At 38.9% G+C, this 26,228-nt stretch overlaps 1 protein-coding gene across 1 annotated transcript in view; it reads left to right on the forward strand.

Moving 5' to 3' along the window:
- Positions 1–26,228, forward strand: part of KCNQ1 (potassium voltage-gated channel subfamily Q member 1) — a 335,951-nt gene that overhangs the window by 222,187 nt on the left and 87,536 nt on the right. Inside the window, exons 14-17 of the mRNA XM_058026420.1 lie at positions 5,433–5,508; positions 12,066–12,160; positions 12,810–12,856; positions 13,670–13,731. Coding sequence (XP_057882403.1) covers positions 5,433–5,508; positions 12,066–12,160; positions 12,810–12,856; positions 13,670–13,731 — 280 coding nt within the window. The remainder of the gene's footprint in view (positions 1–5,432; positions 5,509–12,065; positions 12,161–12,809; positions 12,857–13,669; positions 13,732–26,228) is intronic.

Here is a 26,228-nt window from a genome sequence, read left to right on the forward strand (position 1 = left end):
AAAACATTTATGGGCCAGGCTATTTGTAGAGAGCCCTCCCTGAACTGATCATAATGATGGCAAAAAACACTTGTCAAACTAGCAACAAATGAAAGGAGAAACTGGGTAGTCTATAATATTGGAAATAATCAGTGATTCTGATTTTATCCCTGGGTATGGTGATCAAGTATTTCCTGTTTCAGAATCCACAGCAATGCAACCTAATCTCTTCCAATTTTCAGCATCTAAAATGCAGCTCAGTGCAGAGAGATTTCCATCAACTGGGAGTAGGCAGGGAATGACAGAATAAGCTTGAGCCACAGCAAATTCTATACCTAAAATGCCTGGAGGACTAAGGATGGAAGATTTCATTAGACTTAAATGCACTAATGAAATGGATTAATGTCGTTACTCTGAATCTCTTCCACCAGATTCTGTGACAAGGAATGTTTTTCAGGGCCTGAATGGAAAAAAATGCTTCAGCTCACATGCAAACACATGATTGAAAACCGATGCATTAAAGATAAAGCTCAAATCTAAATAACGATTACTGCCAAAAGCTTCAGGCCAACCAACTTCAGTCTTCTTTCTTAATACTTCACCATGTCCCAAGTCAGAAATTTAAGATGACTGCAGAGAATTTAAATAGGTTTAAAAACTGAGCCTGACTTCAAATCAGTATTAGGTTTACTGAGAAATGGGCATTTTGTAAAAGATGTTATAAATCTGTGGCTCTCTCCAACTGTGTTTTTGTTCCTGTTGGACTCATTCTGAACAGAGAGCATTGACCTTCAGGCTCTGATAATATCAGTGTCCATGTGTGTTGGGAGGTCTGTGCCAGACATCACAGTCCTCATAATGAAATGTTCTGCACATGAACAAAAAGGCAAGTGTTAGAAATAGGAAATCAGCACCACCTTTCCTCTGCCCTGTTGCTTTAATATTTCTGTTAACACTAAACCAATATGTAGAACACCTTCCTGAGATGAAAAGGGGAACAAACTTCTAATGGAATTACTAAGGGTTTGATATAAACTTTAGCAGCTTTGTAAGGGCAATTAATATTTCTGATTAATAATTGCTTTTCCTTTATGATTCTTTATCAAAATAAATCTGTTTCAGAAAGGGGAATAATCTTGTAAAGTTTAATTTTAAAAACAGGTTTTATTTGTTTTGAATCATAGAGCAACTGAACCATGCACCTGCTTAGTTCCTTTTTCATAAAGCCACACAGTTTTGGCAACTAAAAAGTTTTAGCCTTTGTCCCGGAACATTCTTCTGGGCTGGCGCTGCATGTCCCCTGGCAGGAAGAAGGCAGGTGGGTCCTGACTGAGCAGTGGCATTCCCAGTCAGTGTGGGACTGGGGAAGGAGCCGCAGTTTCAGAAACCTACTGATGCTTTGGCCGATGGTGTGGGGAAAGTGAACAGTATGAAGTCAAATGAACAGAAGTCTGAATTACAACAGTTCAGAGCATTTATTAACGTGTAATAACTTTCCAACCAAATGGAAATGTCAGCTGAATTACGTAAAGTATTTCATCATGCTTGTTTTCCAATTTAAGTGAAATTCCAGTTCAGATTTCTAATGGACTGGTGATGAGATCAGATTTCCTCCAAGTGACTGGTTGTAGGTTAAGTATCTTAACAACTAAAGGAGGCAGGAAAAACTAAGGATTTCTGGTCATTTAATGCTGCCAGGCTTTTTTTTTTAATGTGGGTCCTCAATCCATTGTATTTTGTTGCCAGGTTTTTTCATCCTCATTTCTTATGCTTTGAATAGCGCCTGAAGCCACAACAGGTTGTTTTTCAGTGCATGTACAAAGCAATCCTGGTTTATACCTGCAAATAATGTAGGTTTATATGAATCTGTTGGCCCTATTACAACCAGGATGGTCTTCTGTTGTTGAATTGTTACTTCCTTCTTCATCCTTCTGGATTCCTAAGGGTTATAACAATGTTGTATATTCCTTGGTGGCTTCAGGACCTAATTCTGTGAGTTTACATCCATGAGAAATGTCACATAGCATGTGCTGTATTCAAGGTGATCTTGATGTCCTCTTCATATTGAGAAAGGAAATTACTGGTAGCCAGTGAAAGCTATTGGTGGTTTTTCGTCAGAAGGGTGCAGGCTGAGAAATTGTCCAGTATCAGAAATAATAACTAGCTTGATTTTAAAGGCATTCTGTGTATATTACTTTTTAAGGTAGAGTCAGTCAAACAGCGTTTGGCAAGTTCCTTCAGATGTCAGTTGTGATAATAATGGGTATGGTGTCGATCAGGCTCAAAGCCTGATAAATGCTTAGGGGAGGAAGATAGCTTTGTTGCCAAAAGAGCAGAAGGCTTGCTGACCCTGTTGCTAATGCATTTATCTAACAAGCTTTCCCCCAAAGTCAGGCAAAGCTAAACATCTGAAAATGGGGGACTGCAGTTGCGTGAGAGCTTTGCTCACACAGCTACAGTGCAGCAGAAGGGCTCTCTGGAGGTGCCCAGCAGTCCCTGGAGACCCTTTCTAGGCTGCCATCAGCGAATCACTGTGCCTCTCCAAAGGGCAGGGGAGGGACACAGCAGCAAGGTGAGGTGCTGTGCTCTGGCAGCACACTCAGGTGAGGTCATTTCCAGCCACACTCCTAAAAAACCCAGGTATTCATAGAGGTGGGCGCGGTAACACATTGAGCACCTTTCTGACGTCTGAGCGTGCTCCCTGTGCCCAGAGGCTGCAGACAGCCCCTCTGTAACCAAAATTCAGAGATGTCACAAGTGGCTGAACAAACAAATATCACCAGTTAATGGTTAAGCTCTCAATTTACTAAAGCGTTTGTTACCAGTTTGCCAAAGAGATCAAACAACCGTGAATCACAGCCTTGGCTACTAATTAAATCCTTTATTCCCTTCTCTCATCACAGAAGCATTTAATCTTGGGGAATCAGGACAGCCTGTTGTGCAGAATTGCATTTTTCAGCATAAGCAGAAACAAGCTTACTGTAAGGCTTCCTACTGGAGCTGGAAATGGGAAGGATTAAAAGGAGAATATTAACTTTTCCTCCTGGCATGGTAGTTCATGTTAGCACTGAAAAATGATTGATGGTGAATGGCTGCATTGGAAAATCATTTTGGTCGTGTAGCTTTGTTATTTCACTGAATAGCAAATACCATTTTTATTATCTGCTTGCCTGGCTTATAGATGGGACTTGTCCTGTAGATAGAGAATGAGGGATTTGGTGTGCTCTACTGGTGACTGGCTGTCCCAAAGAAAAATGTTTTACTCAGAAATAATGGACTGTGAAGAACACCCCAGAGGAAATGAGGCATAAACCAAAATACTACAAGCAGTTTTATGGCAATTCAAATATATTTCTATTTGTCAAAAGATGTTTTTGTGTGCTTTTATGTATAGGATGTATAGCTGCATGATATCATACCTTTGATATTTACTAGAAAATTAAACAGTGTTTACCTTTTTGGCTCCCATCTCTGTGAAGCAGAACTTAAAAGCCCGAACACTTTATTTCCTTTGGGTTTGGGGGAAGTCATCCAAGTCCTTAGCAGCAGAATGATGCAGCACAGGCTCACAGAACAGGGGTGCCCTGAACCAGCACTAGGCCAACTCATTACACTGGGAACTGATCCAAACACGCAGCCATTCCAGGCAGGAGGAGCAAATTTCCATTTTTGTAACTTGAACCATGATGTTGCTGTCCAATCTGTGGGAGCAGGGGCCTGGAGACAGTGGCTCTAAGACACCTCAGGAAGGTGTTAAGAGGGAAAAAGCTTCCTATGCAGATCTAACTGCAGGCTTGGTGCATAATTATTGAGGTACAGATGGTTTTATATAAATACACTTAAGGGTAGCCATCTGTAGATCTGCAGTGGAAAGCTCTATGGTATTAGCTTGAAAAATAATGCATTTTGTGCTGTTTCTGGAGAAAGTAATCTTTTCTGTCATTGCTAGACCTGAACAATTTCTATAACGAAGCCCACCTGAGAGGGAATAGCTAAAAGAAGGAAATGATGGCTTTGTTTTGGTTCTGCTTTTGACTTTGCAGAATGTTTTCTCACTAAAAAGTGTGAGTTTTCAGAAGAGGAACACCCCAGCTACACCTCTTCAGAGGACAGACATCCACCATTTGCACATACAGAACTTTTATTTACTGAGGGAGATCTATCCCGAGGAAACACCTAAATACTCACAAAAAATCCAGGTTATATTTAGCTGCAGAGGCTTGGGTGATACCATGCTGTAACATGCTAAAGACCCAAACTTGCACAAACTTTTATATCACTTAAAATAATTCTTTTATGGAACTTCTGTGACTTCTCCATCCCTTAGTGAGTATGAATGCTGTCATGTTCAGTATGGAGAAAAAGCACTGCAAAGTGACATCTCAATATACCATTCTATCTGGAATACTAATAACAAGTTTATAAAGATAAAATATCTGGAACACCTAACTGCTTTTGCAGCTGTTCCCCAGAGCCATCACTAGAAGTGTGTTTGGGATGAGAGTTAGAAACATTAGATGTTCATGCACTTAGAAAGGAAATAAAGATGGTGCTGTAATGTCATTCAAGTAAATCTTGGTAAGAGTAATAGAATGAGCAATCTGAATAATTGGCCTAATGTTTGATATTATATTTTAATGTTAAGAAGAAAATGCATCGTTTTTGGAAGCTTTTAAAGATTTGAAATAACTGTTGGTTTTAAGGCACTATTTGAAAAATCATGTCAGGTTCTTTGAAAGTCTGTAATTTAAAAGCACAATGAGCAAATTATTTTCTCTTTATTCTATTGTCAGATCATATGCATATGCACAAAGAGGGGCATATATTTTTTAAAGACCTGTCAGATTTTTTTATTATTATATTAAGCTACAGTTCCATTTGGGGATAAATATGTATGTAGATGTTACATCCAGAAACTACTAGATTATTTGGATTGTTTTTTTAGCAGTCAACAAATCAAAGATCTTTCAAGTGTTTGTATTTCAATAATTCTTTGTGGAAAAAAAACCATCTAAGTGAAGAAACATGTTGTATAGAAATTGTGGAGTGAACACCTCAAAAAACCCAAACAAACCAAAAAAGTCCTAAAAACTGGAGTGATTGTATAAAAGCTGTTCATGGCTGGATATGCAGGAACTTGAGAGTTCGGGGTTTTTTTGTGGAAATGAAGCTGGGAGGGATGCATGGAGGTTTGCTTAGACACAGAAGGAGGTTATGTGGACACCTCTTTTAGCTGTGACATGGGTGCAAACCTAGCGTGGGTCACATAAAACCCTGGATTTTCAGAGCATTCTTGAAAGGTGAGGAAGGTCGGCAGAACGGTGTGCTGTGCCGAATCACAGCTACTTACACTGCACGTTGATGTTTTGGGGAAGGGTTTTCTGCAGCCTGCTGTATTTCTTGTCTGGATGGAGATGCTCTTTCCCCCCTGACCCTCCTGGTTTTTCCCACAGGCTGCGGGAGCACCACCGCGCTGCCATCAAGGTGATTCGGAGGATGCAATATTTTGTGGCAAAAAAAAAGTTCCAGGTGAGTTGTGACTAGAAAGCTCCTTTTCTAAATAAACCCTTTTGTTCACCTGATTCATTGTCTCTTTTAGAAACTTAAGAGAGACTAACACAATTCATTTCAGTAATGGTGATCTACACCCACTATTCTCTCCCTCCTTCAGTAGCGTGGTTGTTTCGCAGCAGGTTAGTCAGCTATGGATGCACTGGAAATAGGCTAAACTCCTGAAATGCAGTCTGAATTAAAATGTTATTTTCTGCTAATGGACTTGACCCTTAGCCCTCTGTTATCGCTGTCTCTTTCTGGCAGTGCAAACATTCTCATATGTCTCCATTAATTCTGAGCTGTGTGCTGCTTTCATGCCCAGTCAGTAGGATTAGAGATTAAAATACTACCTCAGCCTTGTTTCTGTCCCTTACTCAATGATAATGAAGTCCTGATAAGAAACCGAGGTGAAAATTTGTTAGTGTACTGGAGGGTTTCTCATTTCTTCTCTTTTCTCCCCTCTGCATAGTAGAAGACCTCCTTCCCAGTTATTGAGATACTGATTCTTTTTCCTCCTCTGGCCCTCACTGATACATTTCCCATGTGCCACTTCACTTACTGTGCTCTTGTGATGTCATAAGCATTTAACAGTAGCTAATTTACCTTGTTTCCTGGTCTGAATAAAAAATTCTGACTGCCAGCTTTCTAAAAATCTGTTTCATTAATCCAGTAAAAACACATGTCAACAGCCTTCAGCTTGATTTAAACCAGGTGAATGTATATATAGGTAATAAATATATTACCTTGCTTAAAATCAATCAATAAGGGATAATCTCTAGAGGACAGTCTTCACAACTGAAAATGCAAAGGATGAGAGTGGCTTAACTGCCTACATCTATTTTTTAGCTATTGTTGCTTCTAATAAACCAGAAAGCTATCCCATCTTTAATCTAGATCCTCCAAAAAGGCAGAGTGTCTTTTCTTTTTTAAATTTGAAGGCTACAAAATTTAAGAACAAAAAGATCATGATGATGATGAGGATGATGATTATGACTAGCAGTCCAATATATCTATCTGTAAGGCAAAGTTTGCTCCTGTTACAATCCCACAATTCTGATTTCCTTGTAAAATTCAGAAGCACTTCATGAATTCTTTAGCAAATTTCTACTTTGAATATTTTAATTTTAATAATAAGCTAATTTATGGCTAAGGTTGCCTGAGCTTGTCAGAAAATTGCTTTAGTTATGTATAATGTATTCAGATCAGTACCATTTAGGCTGAAACGTCCCATGTCCCGAGTTTTCTTGAAGAGAGGGCTTTCAAAAAGTTTCTGCTAGCACATTTCACCCTTTATTATCATTATTAGACTAAAATTAAGAAAGGCACAGTCTCAACTACTTGAAGATAATATTCATAGTCATTTTGTTGAGAAGTTTTTTAGCACTTGCTGGTCAGCACTTTAAATTGGGCAAGAGATGCGGCCCAGTCCAGTGATGTGTCTGCTGTCGTGTGAATAATTGCCTAAATGTGGCCAGTTCCATTAAAATCAAATTTATTTTCATTCTAAAACTTGATTGTGATCCTTTGCTCCATGGTAATTACTGAATCATTGCCCTCATAAATTTAGATCTTAAAATATTTGCCATGGTATTAACTAAACTGCGTAGTAACAAGAAATCCACACGTTGTAGTTCTACCTCCCAAGTGGTATTTGTCAGAAACAGATTTTGAAAATGCCTGAGCACTGTGTGCAACATTATCCACCTGGCAAATAAACGAGACTCCCCTGCGGCAGATGATTTGATAGAAGCTGAAAAAGCATTTGACTGAATAGAATGGGACTATTCAGTTCATACTTGAGACTTGTTTGTGCTCAGTATCTCAGTTGTTAATCTGGCTTCTCAGTTGTACTCTCACTTTTGCATCTGCAAAAGGCTCAGTCCTGGCCATCTACAAAATCCCTGGGCAGGGTTGTCTCCCATCTCTCCTCAGCAGTCTTCTTCCTTCCTCAAGGATCCATATTAGCTGCTACAAAAGAACTAAAAATGTCATTTGGCTGAAGTGGGATGGACCTACTCCTGTGTACAAGTAATATGCTGCTGTTTCTTCAGAAGCAGAATCTCCAGTAGGAAAGGAGGGGAATATCTGATACTTCTCCATAATTTCTGAATATAAGGTCATGATCAAGCTTAGAAATTTGGAGAGCACGAAAAGTACAGTTTTCCAAAGCACCCAAGTAACTTGATGCACGAAGTCACCTTGAAATTCAAGCCCCGAGATGATTTTGAAAATCTCTCCTGTAATTAGGCTTTATTCTTTATTCTTTCTGTCATTTATTCTGTCATTATTCTTTCATCAAAAGTTGTAAATCTGTTCTATGCATATAAAATAATCATAATAAATTAAATTGTTTTAGCATGTGCCAAGTAATGACTGTACTGTTCCTAATAAGCTGAATAATGTAATATCCAAAAATAAGGTAAAGCAGAAGATGCATTTTAAAAATATATATTTCGGTATTTTAGAGTTCTGTACAGCTGGTTTTTAGTAGGTGTTTTCTTTCTAAGCTTTACAATTATGTAAAAAATAAGTTCCAAAAAAGAAAATTCAGATATTTTCTTCCTGTAACTGTTGAAAAAAATCACAACCCAATTTCATCTGAAGTCCATTGGGCAATTCATGCTTAAAATTAGCTGGAACACTAAGGAAGGCCAGCACTTTAAAGGAGTATGTTTTAGAGATGCCTCTGAACCTTTTAGTAGGACAGCATAGGAAGAAGAAGAGGAAGAGGAAAATTTTGCAAAATAGGTCCCAGCATGAACTCAGCATGGTTCTTAAATTATACCAGCTGTTTGCAGGACACACCTGTAGGCCTAAATTTGACTAGATATATTTTTTGAAGTGCTCAGTTAATAACAGGGGGTGATGGCATCAGAAGGACAAAAGCCACTTAGAAAGCAAAGCCTTCCTGTTTAAATCTCAATAAATAAATAAAAGAAATAAAGGAAGGATAAACAGGGATGCAAAGATTTTCAAAAGACATGAAAAGCAAGTCTTTGTGAAGTATCATTTCCTCTTTAAAAAGAAGGAGAGAAATTTAGGCTAAATTTAAAGTCAAGGTTTAAATATAGTCCTTAGGAGGATGCCCATGTATAACCCATGAACCCAGCATGATATTATAAAGAATTAATACCTTTTTTATGGATGTGTTTATGTTCTTGTAAAGTCTGTAGGACTGTTTCAAATTCTATACAAATGATCACATTCGACACAAGTAAGTCCTGTGCATCAGTGAAGATTAATGACTTACGGTTAAGGAAGGATTTTATTGATTATAGGGAAAGCAGGCTTAGAAATTAATGCTTTTCTAGACTTTGTTCACCCTACCTACCAAAAATTAATTTTATATATTAGTTGTAAACCAGATGTTTTTGACACAATCTAATGTTACAAAGGAATTCCGGAAAAAAAATAATTTCCATACTCAGTTATCCCATTAGCTTGATTTATGAGTAAATAACCTTGTGTTTTCCAACCATTAATGTTTCTAGAAGTCTTAAAACTAATTTACATAGATGCAACCATGATATCCGTCAGATACAGAGACCATGAACTGGTTCTGATTTCCCATTTTCATTTTGAAAACTTCTTAAATTTTCTTTCCATGTAAATTCTTCCAATTGAGTAAATTAATTTCCTTCTAAAATAGCTTTTTAACTTGTGGAATGATTTTTACCATGGCAAATATTCTATACATAGCATAAATTAAAAATACAGGTTGCAGTTCTACCAATGACATAACTGTTGCCTGATTTGTTACAATTTCCCTGGAAAATCTTACATTTATAGTCTTTTAGTTCATCATACTATGTGATTCATATGAATTATGTGTGTAATCTTTTCTAATCTCCATACTGGACTGCACTAAACTGTGTATTTCAGTGTCCTGTGCTTCACAGGGTGTTTTGCCCATTTTATTTGATGTTACCTGGCTGCATTTCCCAGAAATTCCCCTTTCCTGGATTCCCCTTTCCCAGGTCTGCCTCCCTGCCCATGCAGTTACTAGGGAACAACAGCCACAGCCAGTGGTGCACATTTAATGTCTGGCACTGGATTTTGTGCCTTTCAAAAACTGTCATTTATGATGGAGGAAATACTAAGGCATTTAAAAAGAGTTTTGCCATGAGTTTTGCTTAATTAGTAGAGGACCAAATGTAAGGAAAGAAGCAATTAAGAAGGCTGTGGGACTGGCTTCTGCTTTTGTCTATTCCATACTAATCTGCTGCCTGCTGCAGTTTTTTTTATATGGTCAACAGCAAGAGTATTTTCTTATAGAAGATCAGCTTTCAATATGAAGCAGTTACAGAAAAATCAGTACTGACTTAAATACCCAGACTTACTCAGAAGTTTAGCCTCATTAATATATTTACTCCAGGTTTTAAATTCTTGTTTTAAAGAGAGAGAGGCAGCCCTGTAAATGAAAAACAGGTGGGGAAGTACTTACACTACTGTCAGACTCCTGTGTCAGAGGATGAGGATGGCAGGAGAAAGCTCTGCATCTTTATTCTTACTGAACACCTTTTCTGAACCTGCAGTTTTCAAACTTGCAGATTTCTCTTTTGCTTATTTATAGTACAAAAAGAATCCAATAATTTTTTTTTTTCGTTAATATTATCATGTTTACAGTTCTAGTCCATCGAAAGATTTACAGGATTACAAGATTTATGCCATGGCAGAATCATATTTCTTTCTTTGTGGATGTTAGTTATGATTTATGTGTGTGTAAGCAGTTGGGATGCTTGGGAATTCTTCTGTGCTCCTTGGTTAGATTAAAGTACTTCCCAGTCCTGCTTAGCCTCCCACCAGAGAGGGTCTCACATTCACCCAAGGCTTGCAGTTGAGGTGGGGAATCTGGGAGACTGAAATATACTTTGTTTGATGAAGTGATGTTACTAAAGGAGTCATTCCTGAAATGTGGGAACTGCTTCCCAGGCAGGTGCAGGGGACTGCATGAAGATGCCACAGTCTCCACAGCTTGTTTTTGTATGGTATCCTACTTTCCTTTGGCTTAGGAAAAAAACAGTATTTATGGCATGGAGTTTAGGAAATCCTGAAGTTTGGGAAGTAAGATAAAGCAGAGCAGAGACATCGGCTTTTGAAGTACAGGTGACAAAATACTTCTGAGACTTCAAAAGAGATCCAAATTCTGGTATCTTAGAAGCTACCACTGAAAACTCTTTTCCTTGTTCTCAAACAATGCAAGAAAAGAGAAGTTGTAACTCAATGTTACCAAGGTTTTTACAAAACCTTGAAAATGATCTGCAGTGTTTCCATAAACAGCATAACAAATGAGTCAGAAATCATAGAAAAATTTGGGTTGGGAGGGACCTTCAAAGGTCATCTAGTACAAACCTCCTGCCATGAGCAAGGACATCTTCATGCAGTCAGGTTGTTCAGGGTTCCTCCCAGCCTGACCTTGAATGTTTCCAGGGATGGGGCATCCAAAACTTCTCTGGGTGACCCATTTAAGTGTTTCACTACCCTCACACTTAAGAATTTCTTCCTAATACCTAATCTAAACCTGCCCTCTTTCAGCTTGAAGCCATTTCCCCCTTGTCCTGTCACTACAGGCCCTTGTAAAAATCTGTCCCCATCTTTTAAAAGCCCCCTTCAAATACTGAAAGGCTCCAATGAGGTGTCCCTGTAGCCTTCTCTTCTTTAGGTTCTCTTGAACAAGACAGCTGTCTCACTCTGTCTATAGCAGAGGTGCTTCAGTTATCTTTGTAGCCTCCTTTGGGCTTGTTCTAACAGGTCCATGTCTTTCCTGTGCTGGGAACACCAGTTCTGGCACTGATAGAACTCTAGATTCTAGATGTAGGATTAAGATACCTTTAATTTGTTCCTACCGTTCAACATGTTCATTAACTTGCTTCCCAGTCAGTCTTGCAGGTAAATACTATTGCATTTATCTTGATACTAGTGCCTCTGTACTACATAAAAGTTGTTTTATGAATAGTAGGCCAGATGAAGTCTTTCCCATGTATGAGGTGTAAGTTCCAGACACAGGGCATTTCTTGCACCAGCATTTCCCAGCAGTTTTGAAAGCTCAGCCAGTCTTTCTGGAAGAGGAAATCAGTCATGCACCTTCCTCTAGGACTGTGTTTTAACTTCCCATGGTAAGGCCTGAACTGTGAGCCCCAGCTGCTGACTGAGAACAGGGTTTTGTGCATGTTCAAGACCCAATATTTTTCAGTGGCCAAGGAATATGAACCTGATTTCCAGAAGGAATTAGAGTGAGCACAGGCTTCTGAAACAAGTGCTAGATAAACTCTTTTTAGCTCCAAGTCCTTTTGAGCTCCACTTTGGTGGATTATCTCTTGCAAGGCATACAGACCTGTGGTAACAAAAAGGTGGATGAAATGAGAACTGTCAGAATTACTCCACCAAAAATGTGTGATCATGGCAAAATAACTCACATATTTACGCAGTGCTAAAAGAACTTACTGTTTATTCTTCAAAAACATCTACATTGCCACAGACCTTTTGTCCATCCTTGTCACTTAAGGGCCTGTTTTTTGTCTCTTCTTTTACAGCAAGCCAGAAAGCCCTACGATGTCCGAGATGTTATTGAGCAGTACTCTCAGGGTCACCTCAACCTGATGGTGCGAATCAAGGAGCTGCAGAGGAGGTATGTCAGTGACGCCCCTCTTGGTACCCATGAACAGCAGCAGGAGGATGTTTGTGAATTAGGGGCACATGTTTAAAAAAATGCCAGGGTTGAAGGTGCCATATTGGCAGGATTGTGCACAATTAGGGAATATAAAATGGCATTTGTGTAAAGTTTTCTTTTCACACAGGGAGGAAAAGGCAAAATGCTTAAAAATCTGATGATTGGGACTTAGATGTATTACCTCAGTCCCTGCTAGCTGTGACTATAGACTGCAATCCTTATATCACAGGGGCTGTTCTACACCTGGAGAGTGCAATACTGTCACCTGCTCTCATAGAATTGCCCCTAAGAGCCAATTAAGAGGTGACAGATACAAAAAGAAAGCTGAAGAATAACAAGGAAAAGACAAATCAATGCTGAGCACATGGAAATGGGCATGGTAAAACTTTACAGTGGTTCAAGAAGCTGTAGAGCAATCTAATTCAAATTCCATTTTGCTACTAAATTTCAAGCTACTCTTAGCATAGAGCAACTGCTTCACTCACAGGACAAACCAAAATTATTTGAACTTCACTTTGCTTGTTTGTGAAAAGACCTCCCTGCTCCAGCTAGAGAGGGTGAAGATGCAGGTTCAGACTGACAAAAACCAAAAATGTTTGTTTTATAGGTTGGACCAGTCCATAGGAAAGCCATCTCTTTTTATCTCTGTCTCAGGTAAGTCAATACAAAGAATGTGTCTAAAATTAATCTGATGAACATATATTTAATGGAAAATACTTGCTCAAGTAATTTTCGTTTTATTGCCAATCTTCTAAACCATGCCAAGTGGTTGTGCTCTGAAGATTAAGCATTGGCAATTATATTTAGTCATCAACACTTTTAAATTAGGGTTGTTCTTATTTAGATTCTTAAAGGACCTACTTTTACTGAAGTCTTCAAAATATTGGCTCTAGTCTTTTTGAGACTCACCATATATTCAATAAATTGGTGTGCTAAGAACAGAGTTCCTATGAAGTTTGTAATATTCACATAGATCTTTGATAGCATTGAAAAGACACTGGAAATGGAGCACAAAGGACTACATTTGTTTGTGACAAGTCTGACTAATGAAAACTCTCTGTTTATGTCATTTGCAAACTCATCTTTCTGTATAGTTTACAGTGGGGGGAAAAGATAGAATGTTACCAAATGTGTTATTCAACTTGGCTGTAGAGTCCTTTGCATAGTGGCAGATTGTTTTTAAGTGGCAACTAAAACATTAACTAAATTGGGAACATTTTTGCTGTCCGTGGTTAAAGCATAAAACTAAGATTAAAAATGCCTTAAACTCAGGGCTATTAAAAGCCCTGGCGTGGGCCAATGCTATAAAAAGAAACAGAAAACTACTTTTAAGGAATGGATCTATCGGCCTGGTAAGGGTGTTCAGTTACACGGTGTTGGTGGGCTAGTTAAACACACCCTGTTGTGGTTTGCTGCTATTTTGTTATACCACCATATATTAATTTGAAAGTGTTTCTTGTTCCACAGAGAAAAGCAAAGATCGAGGAAATAACACGGTTGGTGCCAGGCTGAACAGAGTGGAGGACAAGGTAAGGCTCAGTTGAACTAGCAGTGAATGAGGACATGGTTTGTGATTGAACAGTGCTTGTTTCATAGGATGTGAAGGAAAATTCAACTTAAAATAGAGTTGAATGCCTGGCTTTTCCAGGTGATGGAGTCTAATTTTTGTCACAGATTGCATTTTTGGTTCTCATCACTTTAACAGAATAAGGAAAGAAACCTGAATTTAATTGATTTCAGTCACTTTTGGGACTCACTTGGGTATTTTATTTTTAATTGCATATATTACATATGTCTCAGTGCTTTACTTCCTTCCTCCACAATAGATAAAAGGCTCTGTTCCTTTAATAACTTAGTATATTATGGTCCCCAAGATTTACCTTTGATCTTTGCTCTGTTGTTTACATAAGTCCACCTACAATTCCTTAGAGAGGGAAATAGCAAACCTTGTTCCGTCCTGGTTTTCATTCCTTATGATAAGTGGAGTTTATCCTTCCAAGTGACATGAATCCAAAAAAATCAGACTTGTTCCATAATTACAACAGTTAAATGCGTTGTAAGCCTTTATTTCAATGCTGGCTGTGCTTGAGAAAATAGATGACAGGTAGAGGTTCATTGTCATGGTAGAGGTTGTGTCATTGTTAGAAAATACAGGTTTTCCTATGCTGGTATTTAGGAAAGAAAGGAAGAGTTAAGAAGAATATTTTGAATCTTTTACTGATCTCTTAGAGTGATTTGGTGAGGTAGTGAAAGCATTTCTTTACTTTAGAATTATTTCACTCATGTATTGGACCTTAGTATCTGTTCTTTAGTTGTTAAGATTGAAACTTTTTCCTGAGGAAAAAAACTTTCAGAGTGTTTCTTCCACTACTGGAAGTATGTGGTAACCTCATGTAGGTTTTGTTCTGAAGAAATATCAGCAAATATTCTGCAAACCAAAAGAGTTGTGAGCAGTACATCCCAAGGACTACAAGCCAGCACCCTGATCTGCATTGATTCACTTGTGACATGCCTGTTCCTTACACACTTCTCCTGCATTACTTTAGTAAACTTGAATGGCAGTACTCAGAACTGCACTTCACTCTTCTGGAAATAATGGTATTTTAAAGGAAACTGGTTTCTCTTGGTATATGGGGGACACAGGGGAAGAGTTGAAGAGAGGAAAGTAGAGTGTATTTAGCGCAAAAAAGAATCACTGTGCTGTGCTCCCTCACATCTGTGGTTAATATGTGTTCTTACACATGGAAACCCTTTCCAGAAAGTTTGGATTACATTTATTTATTTTCTCTCCATAATGTCAACTAAAAGTGTGGAACACTAAGAAATGTCTTGTGACTTGTGACAAAGAGCAATGACTTTTCAGTGTGGACAAATAATTCTCAAATGGCAGCTAAAGCAGCTTCTCAGTGCTATTTGTAAAATCTCCAGCAAGCCTGGGAAAGCCTTGGCGTTGTACTGGCTCAGAGATAAGCTGTTTGGGGGTTATTAATTACTCTTTTTTACATCCTTACAAATAAGTACACCGTGAATTTATGGTGGCTGGGTTTTTATGTCTTGTAATGGGACTGTAAAACACTCCCTGTATAATTTTAGTATAGCTGGGTTAAATTTTAGCCTTGTTTTAAGTAACAGACCCTTCTTTCTTTGCAGTTGTATGAGGTCATCTGTGGTTTCAGAGTTGTATGTTATCTGCCCTATACAGCTAGTCCTATCTGCAGGAATTTTATCTGAAAGTAGCTGAAAGGCTAAAAATAGAGAATTTCAGTTGGACTCAGCAAACAGTGGTTAACATAAAAACGCGCTGGCAATGCTAGAATCACATTTTTGCTGCAGCTGTACATGGTGGCTAAAGCTAATTTTTTGGTATTTTTGCTCTCAGAGATTGGCCCTCTCTTTCCCATAAAGTACATGGTGCTTGGTATGCTTTCAACATACAGTTAAATCCTTCCTGAGCTGAACACTTTTAAGGATATCAGGTGGTTTTGAAGGTGACAAAATATTTTAAACAGTTTCATCCCATTTTGTTTGTGAATTATTTTCCAGTCTTGGACTGCAGGAGGAGATATTTTCAGTGCTGCAGGCTAGTGTCAGCATCTAAATACCTCTTAGGCATTTGAAAAATCTCCTGTAAGTCAGAGGAGAGCTATGTACAGCCAGCAATGCAGGGGGATGGCACCTAAAAGGGACATTTTAAAATAAAAAGCTTAAACAGCAGTGTATTTACAAAAATTATGATCCTTTATGGCAAAAACCTGAATTTTCACGTATTGACATCAGCAAAATGTTGTGTTTTCTGCTGTAAATTTAGGAGTATGCTCATTTAAGGGACAGAGTTTTTTGTGCACTGAAACTTCGACCTTGTGATATACACAGCTTGTGATCCTGAACCTAAAGATTGTTTCGTACAAAAGCCAAAGGGATGAATCGCACTTGCAAGAACCTTCCTGCAGATTCCTTCCTGCTGAGTGCTGTAATTTTGGCAAGACCCTGAAAAGGTGGTTTGGTGACTGTGACTAGAGACTGCACAGCCTGGTAGGCCTTTGTGAAAAGAAATCCAGCACGTAATCACGGCATATTTTGACTTTGCCATTGCTCTCTGTTGCTTACAAAGCAGTGGGTGGCAAGTGCTGTGCCCTCCTAAAGGTGTCCTGCTGTGCTGGGTGCAGGGGGCTGCCCAGTAGGAATGTACCAGCAGGAGTGCAGCACCCAGAGGCGCTCACATCCCCTGCCAAGTGCCAATGGTCCAAGAGCATGCCTGCAGATACCTCAGGGAATGTGGTTGAGCAGGATTACAGCAGCAAATCAATTTATTTGCGGTGACCAGCCTTCTCTTTTCATCCTTGAAACATCTGTGAGTGACTATTCAGCCTACCCTCAAGGAACCTGGCCACAGCTGGCTTGCTACCAAGCTCAAAATCAAAAACAGTTTTTCCAGATGGGCCCAGCTGTGTGTGCACAGTGCCCTTCTTCCTCACACAACACTCTTCATCCTCATGCCGCAAGCGCTGCCTGCCAGGGACTTAATTCTGGGTGTGCCCAGCAGCTCCAGCCAGGAGCAAGCCCACAGCACACCTGGGAAATTCCGTGTCCTGCAGCTCCTATTTTCCTTTCACTGCACTAATTTTAGCTTGGCTATAAATGACTGCAATGCTAGCTTTTTAATTTTCACATTAATCTGTTCTTTTTCAGCCTTTTGCCAGCCATTAACTTAGCTATAACAGGCGCAGTTTGCACTTCTCAGGTGATCAGCCAGGATTGCTGCTTTGGCTGCCCTAAGGAAATTCAGTCTCAAATATGGGCACTGCACAAAATCATCTAGAATATGCAGTGAAGGCTAAAAGTGGTCAGTCCCTGGACTCTCCCAGACTGCCCCAGCTGTCAATAGGTCCTGCCTGTGGACCTCCCAGAGTAGAATAACACAACCCAGATTTACAAAAAAAATTTAAAACCATTCTGAGCAGTAGACATTATCCTCTCTGTTAAGTTGTTTTGAAAATAGAATTTAATCTTCTGCAATGACTTGAACCCTTTAAAGTTTGCCTTTCAAGAAGGTTTCTAGCAATCCAAGGCAGTTTTCTGGGCATCCCTTCTTCTATACTCAGAATTGTTCCTGTATCTGACAGTAAGTACAGTATTAATACGAGGATTGCCAAGGTCAGAATTAAAATCCTGTAATAATCTTTTTCAGTTGCATGAAACATCAGGAGTTATTAGGAGTTGCAAAAATTTGTATTGTAGAGATTTAAATGGAGATTTCTATTTGTACAGGATATATGTGGTAATGAGACATGTAACACCTTTTAATGTGACTCAAACAGTTCTGTAAGACAACATTAATTGCAAGCTTTTACACATTTTGCATGCTTCTAGCTGAGAAGGTGAACCCTTATATTCTAACCAGTACTAACCCAAGGAGCAACATAGACATCATTGCATTTTCTCAGATTTACTTGGAAAGCAGATAGCACCACTTTTAAAATCAATTAAAAACATATCTATCACATGAAAACATCTACCCTAAGATATGTGCTGCTGTGCTTGTTGAGTTGACTAGTGGAAATCTGAACTGATCTTGGAAGCCAAAGCTGGAAGGCAGTGTACTTCTCACAGGCCTTTTGAGTTCTGGTTATGTTGATTTGGTTTCCTGTCTTCCATCTACCATGTCTGTGATTGCTAAACATATAGAGGCCAGTAAAATTGTAAGGATATAATAAATATTTGATACCTTTTTTGCAGTGAATGCTGACTATGTAATTTTTAAAGAAAAATAGGTGTAAAGGCTTGTTTGAGGTGGCTTTCAAAAAGTGATGAATGCTGGATCTTACAACATTTATGTACATGGTATGACATATTATTCTAACTAAATAGTTTTCTGTAATTGTTTCAATGGAGTATTGATCTTATACATACATGTGTTAGAAACCAGTTTGACTGGGACCATGTTGAAGGCAGCTCCAAGGAACTGAATGACCATTGCCAAGTCTCGGTCTAGTTTCTGACTTCATTCTTGCTATTTTCCACTCTTGCTTTCTAATCAATTAACAGTTCCCCATTGCAAAAGATTTAATATCTGATTTATTTATCTTGTTGATTTGCTTGAAAATGTGTGAACTTGAGCTACGCATTGCAGAGGAATCTTACTGTAATGTGAATAAATACACTTTTTTAGTATATCATAAGGCAGATTCTAATAATGTCATTTCTAATGTTGAGCTCTCAGCCCATTCAATGCAGAAAAGTTTAGGACATGCTGCAGAGAGCATTTAAAGGCGATAGGTCATTCCTTTGACCTGAGGAGTCAGCATTTTAGTTTTCCCTCGTCATGGCTAGGCAGAAGCATTAAGCTTTATTAAAGTTGTATACCTTTGAGATTACTTCTTTTGGTTGTTGTGACATAGTTTTGCTCAGCAGCATGGATGTGTTACTTTTATGACAGCATTTCTGTCATAAATGAAAATATAGATCTGTACTTATTTATGTCTCATTATTTGATGCTCCATTCTTATGACCCAATGAGCACATATTAGATAGTTTAACCTCTTAGAAAGTATTATACCGTCTACATCATCCTGAGTTCAGAAATACCAAGTTTCATGTTGACAGCTTGTTCACCTAAAATAATTCTTCATGTGCAGCCAGTTTTTCAGTTTCATGTGAAACAACTGCATTATCTAACAGAGGATCAAACCTTGGTGGGTTTTTCCTCTGTTTTAATGTCATTCTGTAGCCTGGGAACAGTTACCATGCTTCCTAGGGTAGCAGAGCAATTAGTGCAAACATAAGAATAGCCTTTACTGATGTTGCCCTTGTTGCACATTTTGGCTTTTTTTTCTTTTTAATTGGATAGTAATGAATTAATTAATTGAATTTAATTGAATAGATATTGATGGCAAAAGACTGACAAGCAACCCAACTTTCTGGCCAGTGCTGGAAGGCAAGGTTAAAATCATGACTTGGAGAGATGGCTTAAGAAAGTGTCTGGCATGGAAATATTCAGCATTTTACAGGCTGAGCATGCACTAGGCATTTCAGGTATTAAATATTGTCAGCTTCTGCAATAGCTGTGTGAGGATTTGCCTTCCCAATACTGGGAAATGGAACTAAAAGCTGTGGGTTTGGCTGGGAGTTTTAAAAGATACCTGAAATCAATAAAAATCAAAACGAACACCACCAAGCAGTTATTCATCTTGTATGTAGTTCTTGCAATAATGCAGAAGTAATAACCTGGGGGATGTGGAGGAATATTGAGGCATATGGAAGATTAAGTATCCCTATTAATTTAATCCTTAGTCTTTTTCCAGATGCTGAAGTACAAGCATACGGAAGCAATTTCCGTGCTGAACTTTGTGATGAGGATGCCCATTTTCTATAAATTGGACTAAAACTAAGCACATCCTTCAACAGCCCAGGTCATTAGGCAGCCTTACAGTTTTAATAGCTTTTTCTCTTACCAATCTGATGATATTTCAGTAGGTAAACAATGGAAAACTACAGATTTCTGTGTCCAGTGTCCTACACTTCCCATCTTGCCAGCTACAGTAAAATAAAATTATCAGGCGTGGTAAAAAAATTAAATTTTTACGCGGTAAAAAACTAAAACAAAAAAATATTTGCTTGCTGGATTCACTGCTGCCAGAAGCTTCAGTAGCTAGAATAGAAACAAACTGAGAGAGAGATTAGGCAAAGCCATGGAGAAAGACTCACTTGAGGATTATTAAACAGGATGTCTGTATGTAAACTCCAGTTTAGCAAGTACTTTAAACAGTAGTCAGGGATGAGTTGGTTAAAAAAAAAAAAAAAAAGGAAAACTATGATTTTATGCATATGTATTTTCTTATGCTTTTATTTTTAAGACTGTGCTACAAGCTTTGCATTAGAAACAAGACTGGGGCAGAGAAATTTGTTCAAGACACCCTTTTTATCCTAGCTTTTTCTATACAGCTGCTTGCTGCTGGATTTGGTCCCCTGCACAGCCTCATGGAACATTGCTGTGCTGTGTCTTGGGTCTGATCTGTTTACAAAGGCTGTGTAAGCAGTACCCTGTTCCTGGGAGGGCTGGCAGAGCCATACCTTAAAGACCTCAAGGTCTTTGGAGTGGCCTTCACTTGCATCTGTTTGTTAGCACCAATTTTATCTCTTTGAAGATCATTAGATCCTATCACTGCACAAATTCAAACCAGTCCATTTTTTGCATAAATTTTGAAATTATTTAGTATAACCTATGTTAAGTGCTTTCTATAACCTGTAGGAGAGTTTCTGGTTGTAGTAGCTTAGGTGTAGTTACCTGGCCTGCAGAGCAGTGTTACAAGCACTTGTGTTTTGTGGTCTGTTTCTAAAGCCTCAGCTCTTGGATCAGAGTAAATCTGATTATATAGAAAAAGAAGAAATCTAGTATTGAGCATAAATAGCTGCAGGTAGTGAGAGAACTGCACCTTATCAGCTTATTTGCTGGAAATTAGAGTGTACACTTCCTCAGCACTGAAAAATGAAATTGAGCGATGCAAAACATGATCTTCATTCTCAAGAAGACTGTCTGAAGGTAGTTCAGGCTAGCACACAGAGGCTATGCTAGCGCTCGAAAGCAATGACTAATTAAGCTCTGGTGACTCATTTGCATGATTTGTTTGTGATACTTCTCTACAAATTTTATGAAGAGTAAAAAAGAAAACAAAATACTCCTAAAGAGAACAATTCCTGATTGAGTTTTGATAGATTTTACTGCAAATTTCTAGCACTTTTGGATGCAGACAGCAGTTGGGAAGCATAATGCTGAGGACAGAGTGTAAACCTTTACAAATTCAAAGAGTTACATATACATACGTACACATATATATACATACATACATATATATATATACATATATATGTATATATATATAAAATTCTTAACACTGGCAGTAGCTGTGCGCTTATGATCCCACAGATGCCTGCTTATCCTAGAGGAATTTTAGCTAACATGCAAAATATCCTATACAGTCTAGGAGTTTGGGGAGGGGGGGAGTATTGGAGGAATTAAATAATGCCTTGCCAGTTAATAATCTTTTAAACAATCTTCAGATTAGTTGCTGTTTTGGGAATCTGCTGGTGGTGTTTATGTTTGAGTAGGTATGCAAGTGGATGTAAGGTCTGCAAATGGGGATGACTCGATCTTTTATCAGACCACATAAAGCCTGTTTTGTCTGGCATTCAAAGATAAACCCAAGCAAGATTTGAAACGCAGCCTCCATCATTCTTGTGCAGAGAGTGTTTACATTTGATGTGGAATGGAAATGCATGGTGCATATGCCGAGGGAGAATGTGGAACAGTTGCATGGACTACCCTGTAGAGCTGATTAGAGAAAAGGCATTTAAGTGAACAACACATGTGCACAACATGCTACACAGACAATTTTTATTTGTCTATCTTATAGGCTAAAGGGTAAAAAATGACCATAAGATCATCTCTGCTTTTCCTGGGTTGGTATGTGTGTTGCAGATGAGTGCAGTCCACCATAAATGGCAAATTGATACAACAGGATGGACCTTTACTGAAATTAGATGCATCAAAGTTGAAATTGTTTCTTGTCAAAGATCTGGTTTTAGAGTCATCTTGCTGGAATTAAAATACTTTATTTTCATTTGCAGTTGAGTATCAGGGAGGGAAAGTGGATGGAGCTGAAAGGACTCTATTCAGGCTGCAGTCTTTTCAGGGCTGGAATCTATTCAGCTCTTGGAAAAGATTCAGAGAAAAGGGAGGTATACTCCCTTTCTTACACAATGTCCATACCTTCTGACACCCTATCTGCTCCTTCTGTTCTCCCCACCCCCAGCTAAAAATTGCAAACCAAAACTGGTCCAGGAAGAGAAATAGGAGATAGAGCCTTTGCTGTCTGACTCCTACTTAGGGCCAGGGGAGTCAGAGGGAAGATAAAAAAATCAGGCAGTTATGGAAGGGAGAATACGAGCACATGGTTCGAAATATACCTACCACTCCTGGAGCTCAGGCAACCAAGAGGACAAATACATTTTCCTCAAATCCATCTCTGTTCTTGTGTCCTACCCATTTGATTACAACAAAAATTTATGTGTTTTTTAAGTATCCCACTGTTACAGCAGTTAGCACAGGGCTTTGAACCCATATCAAAGGCTCCGTTTCTGTCCCAAACTAAGTGATGCTCCACTTAGTAGTTCCATCCATCAGCCCCAGCTGGCACAGTGTGATTGACCTGATATGCCATGGGTGTAACATTCTGATCAGCTGCCTCCCTTTGGACGGACCTCTTTGGCAGCTTTGTTATTTCCATCATGGCATGAAAGCTCCTGCTCTGACAGGTTAAGCACACAAAATAGAGAAGGGAAGGGAGAAAGAAAAATATTGTTTCCCTCCTTTACAGCTAAGGTGCAGGAAGTGACTTGCCTGAGGTATCACAGTGGCATCTGTGGCACAGCCAGGAATTCAACTTAAGCCACGTCTGGGACTTAACCACAAATCAGCATTCCTTTTTGTTGTTGTGTTTAAACGCCCCTCTGGTTTTGAATAGTTATATTGGCCAGTGCAGGGTTCAACATAATCATATCCCATTAATACTAAAACCATCCAGTACTTGAGAACAGCATATATAAACACATAAACCACACCAACCCAGCCAATATAAATGTACTGGGACTGTTTTAGACAGTGTATTTTAAATCATCTAGAAATTAATCTACTAACATAATTTTGTAGCCCAGGAACCTAGGGGTGGAGAGGTCTGAACATGCTTAAATGACACAGAAACTGTCATACATATAGATAATTATGCATGTAGTTTTGAAAGCTAAACAAAATTATATTAAATGCTGTATTTTCAAGCAGAGAGCAATATTCTAGTGAGTTAAAATATTCATATAAGTTTCCATTTTAAAAGCCTTGGATCCAACATTGCTCACCATTGACCCTTCTGTGACATCTGTTAATCTTGGGTTTATTTCAATTTCTTTTTTAAACAGATGACTCCACTTAAATCAACACTTGGTTTCCATTAGACAGATAGAAGGTGATTCACTTAGTAACATGTGCGTCTTTATCTAGTTAAGTCCTAATAGCCTTAATATATCAAGGAAGCTGGTGTGATTAACAACACTAAAGGCTTTGTCAGACCCTTCACCCAATAAATACTGCCCTTTGTCCAGTCATAGAAAAAGAGTGAACAAATAGATTGTGTTTCCAAACTGAAAATGTGTACAGCCTTGTTAAGTATTCTAAAATTATCCCTATAAAAATATATGTTGACAATAGAAGTTACATCTACATCTCTGTCTGTGTTTGTACATGTCTGCCAGTCCCAGTGTGCTTTGGCTCTTTGCCCTGCCTGGGCCGTCCTTTTTCTGCTTTATCATTTCATGATGCAGCCACCACTCATTTATGATTTTCCTCCTGCTCACTTGCACTTGAGGCAGATTCTTTTGACAGTTCTTTGTCTCTGGTTGTCACAGCCTGTCTGTCCCAGGGTAGAGGGATGTGTAAACATTAGTTTTGCCACTCCACTTAATGCTGGAAACAGAGACATCTGACTTGACTCGACCATCATGTAGGATAATCCTGCCAAATGAGGCAATCAAAACAAAAACCCCAAGAGTAAAATATATTCAAAATGTCAGCTTGAATGGAGATGGGGTCCTTGCTTCATCATAGCTGAAGTTGTCTGGAAACTTTCCGGTTGTGCTACTGTTATCTGTGAGTGCATGCTGTGGTTGTCCAGGTAGCCTGAAGGAAGCCTTTGTGCTGCTTCTCTCCCAAGTTTCTAGAGAGCTTCAACCAGAGGAGTTTTACAGCAGAACGCCTTAGAAAGGAAATGGTCCAGGGGAAGTTTTGCGTCTTCTCAAAAAGAGGGTGCCTGAGCCATAATCACAGATCCTCTTCCTCTTTCTTTGCTCCATGTTACAGAAAGGAATTTTGGCCAAACTTTGAGGTCAACCAGCCAATCCCAAAGAGATTTCACCATAATCTCTCAGCAGCATTTTGGTATCAGAAGTGGATGGGGAGGAGCACAGTGCCTTTTCCCATATGCAAAAGAACTGCAGTTTCTTCTGTAGCCCAGAGTTCACACTCTTTTAGCTAACACAGTGCCCTGCAGGCACATTGGCTGGGGCCCAGGGATCCATCAAGCAGCATTTGGGTGGCACTGCATGCACAGGTGGCTTGCTGCTGTGGGCATGATGCTCTGCAAACATGCAGCTGTGTCTGGACTCAGCATGGGCAGCTCTGGTGCTGCTGTCCTTGCAGCACAGTTTCAACTGTAGCTGACTTGATACAGTGCTCACAATCAAAAGGTCATTCTAAAGCTGCTCCAAGATAGCTGTTGACAAAGCTGGTTTTGAATCCAAGCCTTCTGAAATCTCTGTGCAGAGGAATTCGTGAATCTCATGGCAGCTAGAAAAAAAAGCCAGTGGAAAGTAATTTTCTCTGAATAGAGAAAGGGGAGGAGGAGGATTGTCAGTTAGTGGTGCTGCACTCGAGAATGAAAAGGACTGTGATTCCTACAAACAAGGTCAGCTTCATTTTGTTTTCTGTGCACTGGCTGTACAATTTCAGTTAAAGAACATCACACCAGACCTGAAACAAAATGAGAACTACTTCTGTTGGTGGTTTGGAGTGGGTTGTTTTGGTCATGAGTGGTTGTGGTAAATGAAGAGAGCCTTGGCTGCCGCATAATCTCTTGTCTAAGACCAAGCAAATAATTTCCTTTTTTCTCCAATTTTTGTCCCTAGTCAGTTCTGAGGTGGCTGCTGTAATAAAAACTGACCAAATGCACTGCTTCACTCATTTTGATGGCTCCTTTTTTTCCACTGCCATGGAAGGGCTGTGAGAGAAGAGTAGGAAAGCCACAGCCTTTAGAAGGTCAGTATTTCTGTATGGCATAACTGAAGGTATAATTAAATTAGGACACAAGCAAATTCATTAGATCTATCAGTGACTTCTACATTTATGTTATTTGAAGAGCTGCATGTTAGAGGAGTGTAAATTATACTGTGAAACAAAGTCCTAATCACAACTGATGCAGATTTTAATGCAGTGAAGTTCTTCATCTGTACTTTTCACACACCCTTCCTGAGAGAGGCTTGTGCTGATGAATAACTGAAGCAAATAAGGGTTAACTTCACAAGTGCAGCAGACAAACCTCAGAAAAAAAAATGAATTGTTCTGTCTTCAGAGACACAGAGATGCACTCAGGGAGTTGAAGTCTTTAGAATCTATGGCCTCTTTGCAGTGCAGAATCATCATAATGTAATGGAATTAATCCAGCTCTCACTTGATAATAATTCAAGTTAATTTTTCTCTCCAGCTGCCCTGTGTTTCCCCCCCAAGCTTTGACCTGTATTGTAACCTTAAAAAGACATCTTCAAACATCTTAGCTCCAGCTCCTGTGTAAAACCTGGGATGCTCATGTAGGCTGAAAGCTTTCAGAGCTCCAGCCTTTTCATGTGTGTGTGGATGGTGGGACTATTCTGATTTCTATTGGTGCTGGGATTTTGGATATTATTGATGACAAAGAATTAAACAGTCGAGCAGAAGATTTGTGTGTTATAGATTCCTAGGCTTTTAAACATAAAATAAAAACAGTGTAATTACAGCAGTAATGAAACAGGTATTTTCTATGCTAGATAAATTACTAGTAGATAGCTAGGAGAACTGAAAAAAAAAAGTAGAGAACTTCAGAAACCATTGTAGAAAAATGTGGATTCATACATTTTTGTAGTGTGATGGTAGTGAGGGAAGAGGGGAAAGGAAACCAGTTACCAAGATGAGTTATTACAGGTAAATTGGGTTAAATGTAAGTCCAGAAGAATATAATCACTACATATACAGTACTATTTCAAACATTTGGTGTGATGTTTTAATCACTGTTTCTTCTGGAGGAAGAAATTGGAAAATAGAGGGATTGAGATTCCTTCTAGTAAAAAATTCTTGAAGTCTATTATTAATTCATAATAAAGTGAGTATTTAAAATAACTTAAGGGATGCCTGCAGAGTAGATACATACTGGTCACACTCAGAAATATTTTC

The sequence above is a fragment of the Melospiza georgiana genome, chromosome 6 (assembly GCF_028018845.1).
Source record: "Melospiza georgiana isolate bMelGeo1 chromosome 6, bMelGeo1.pri, whole genome shotgun sequence".
Lineage (NCBI taxonomy): Eukaryota > Metazoa > Chordata > Aves > Passeriformes > Passerellidae > Melospiza > Melospiza georgiana.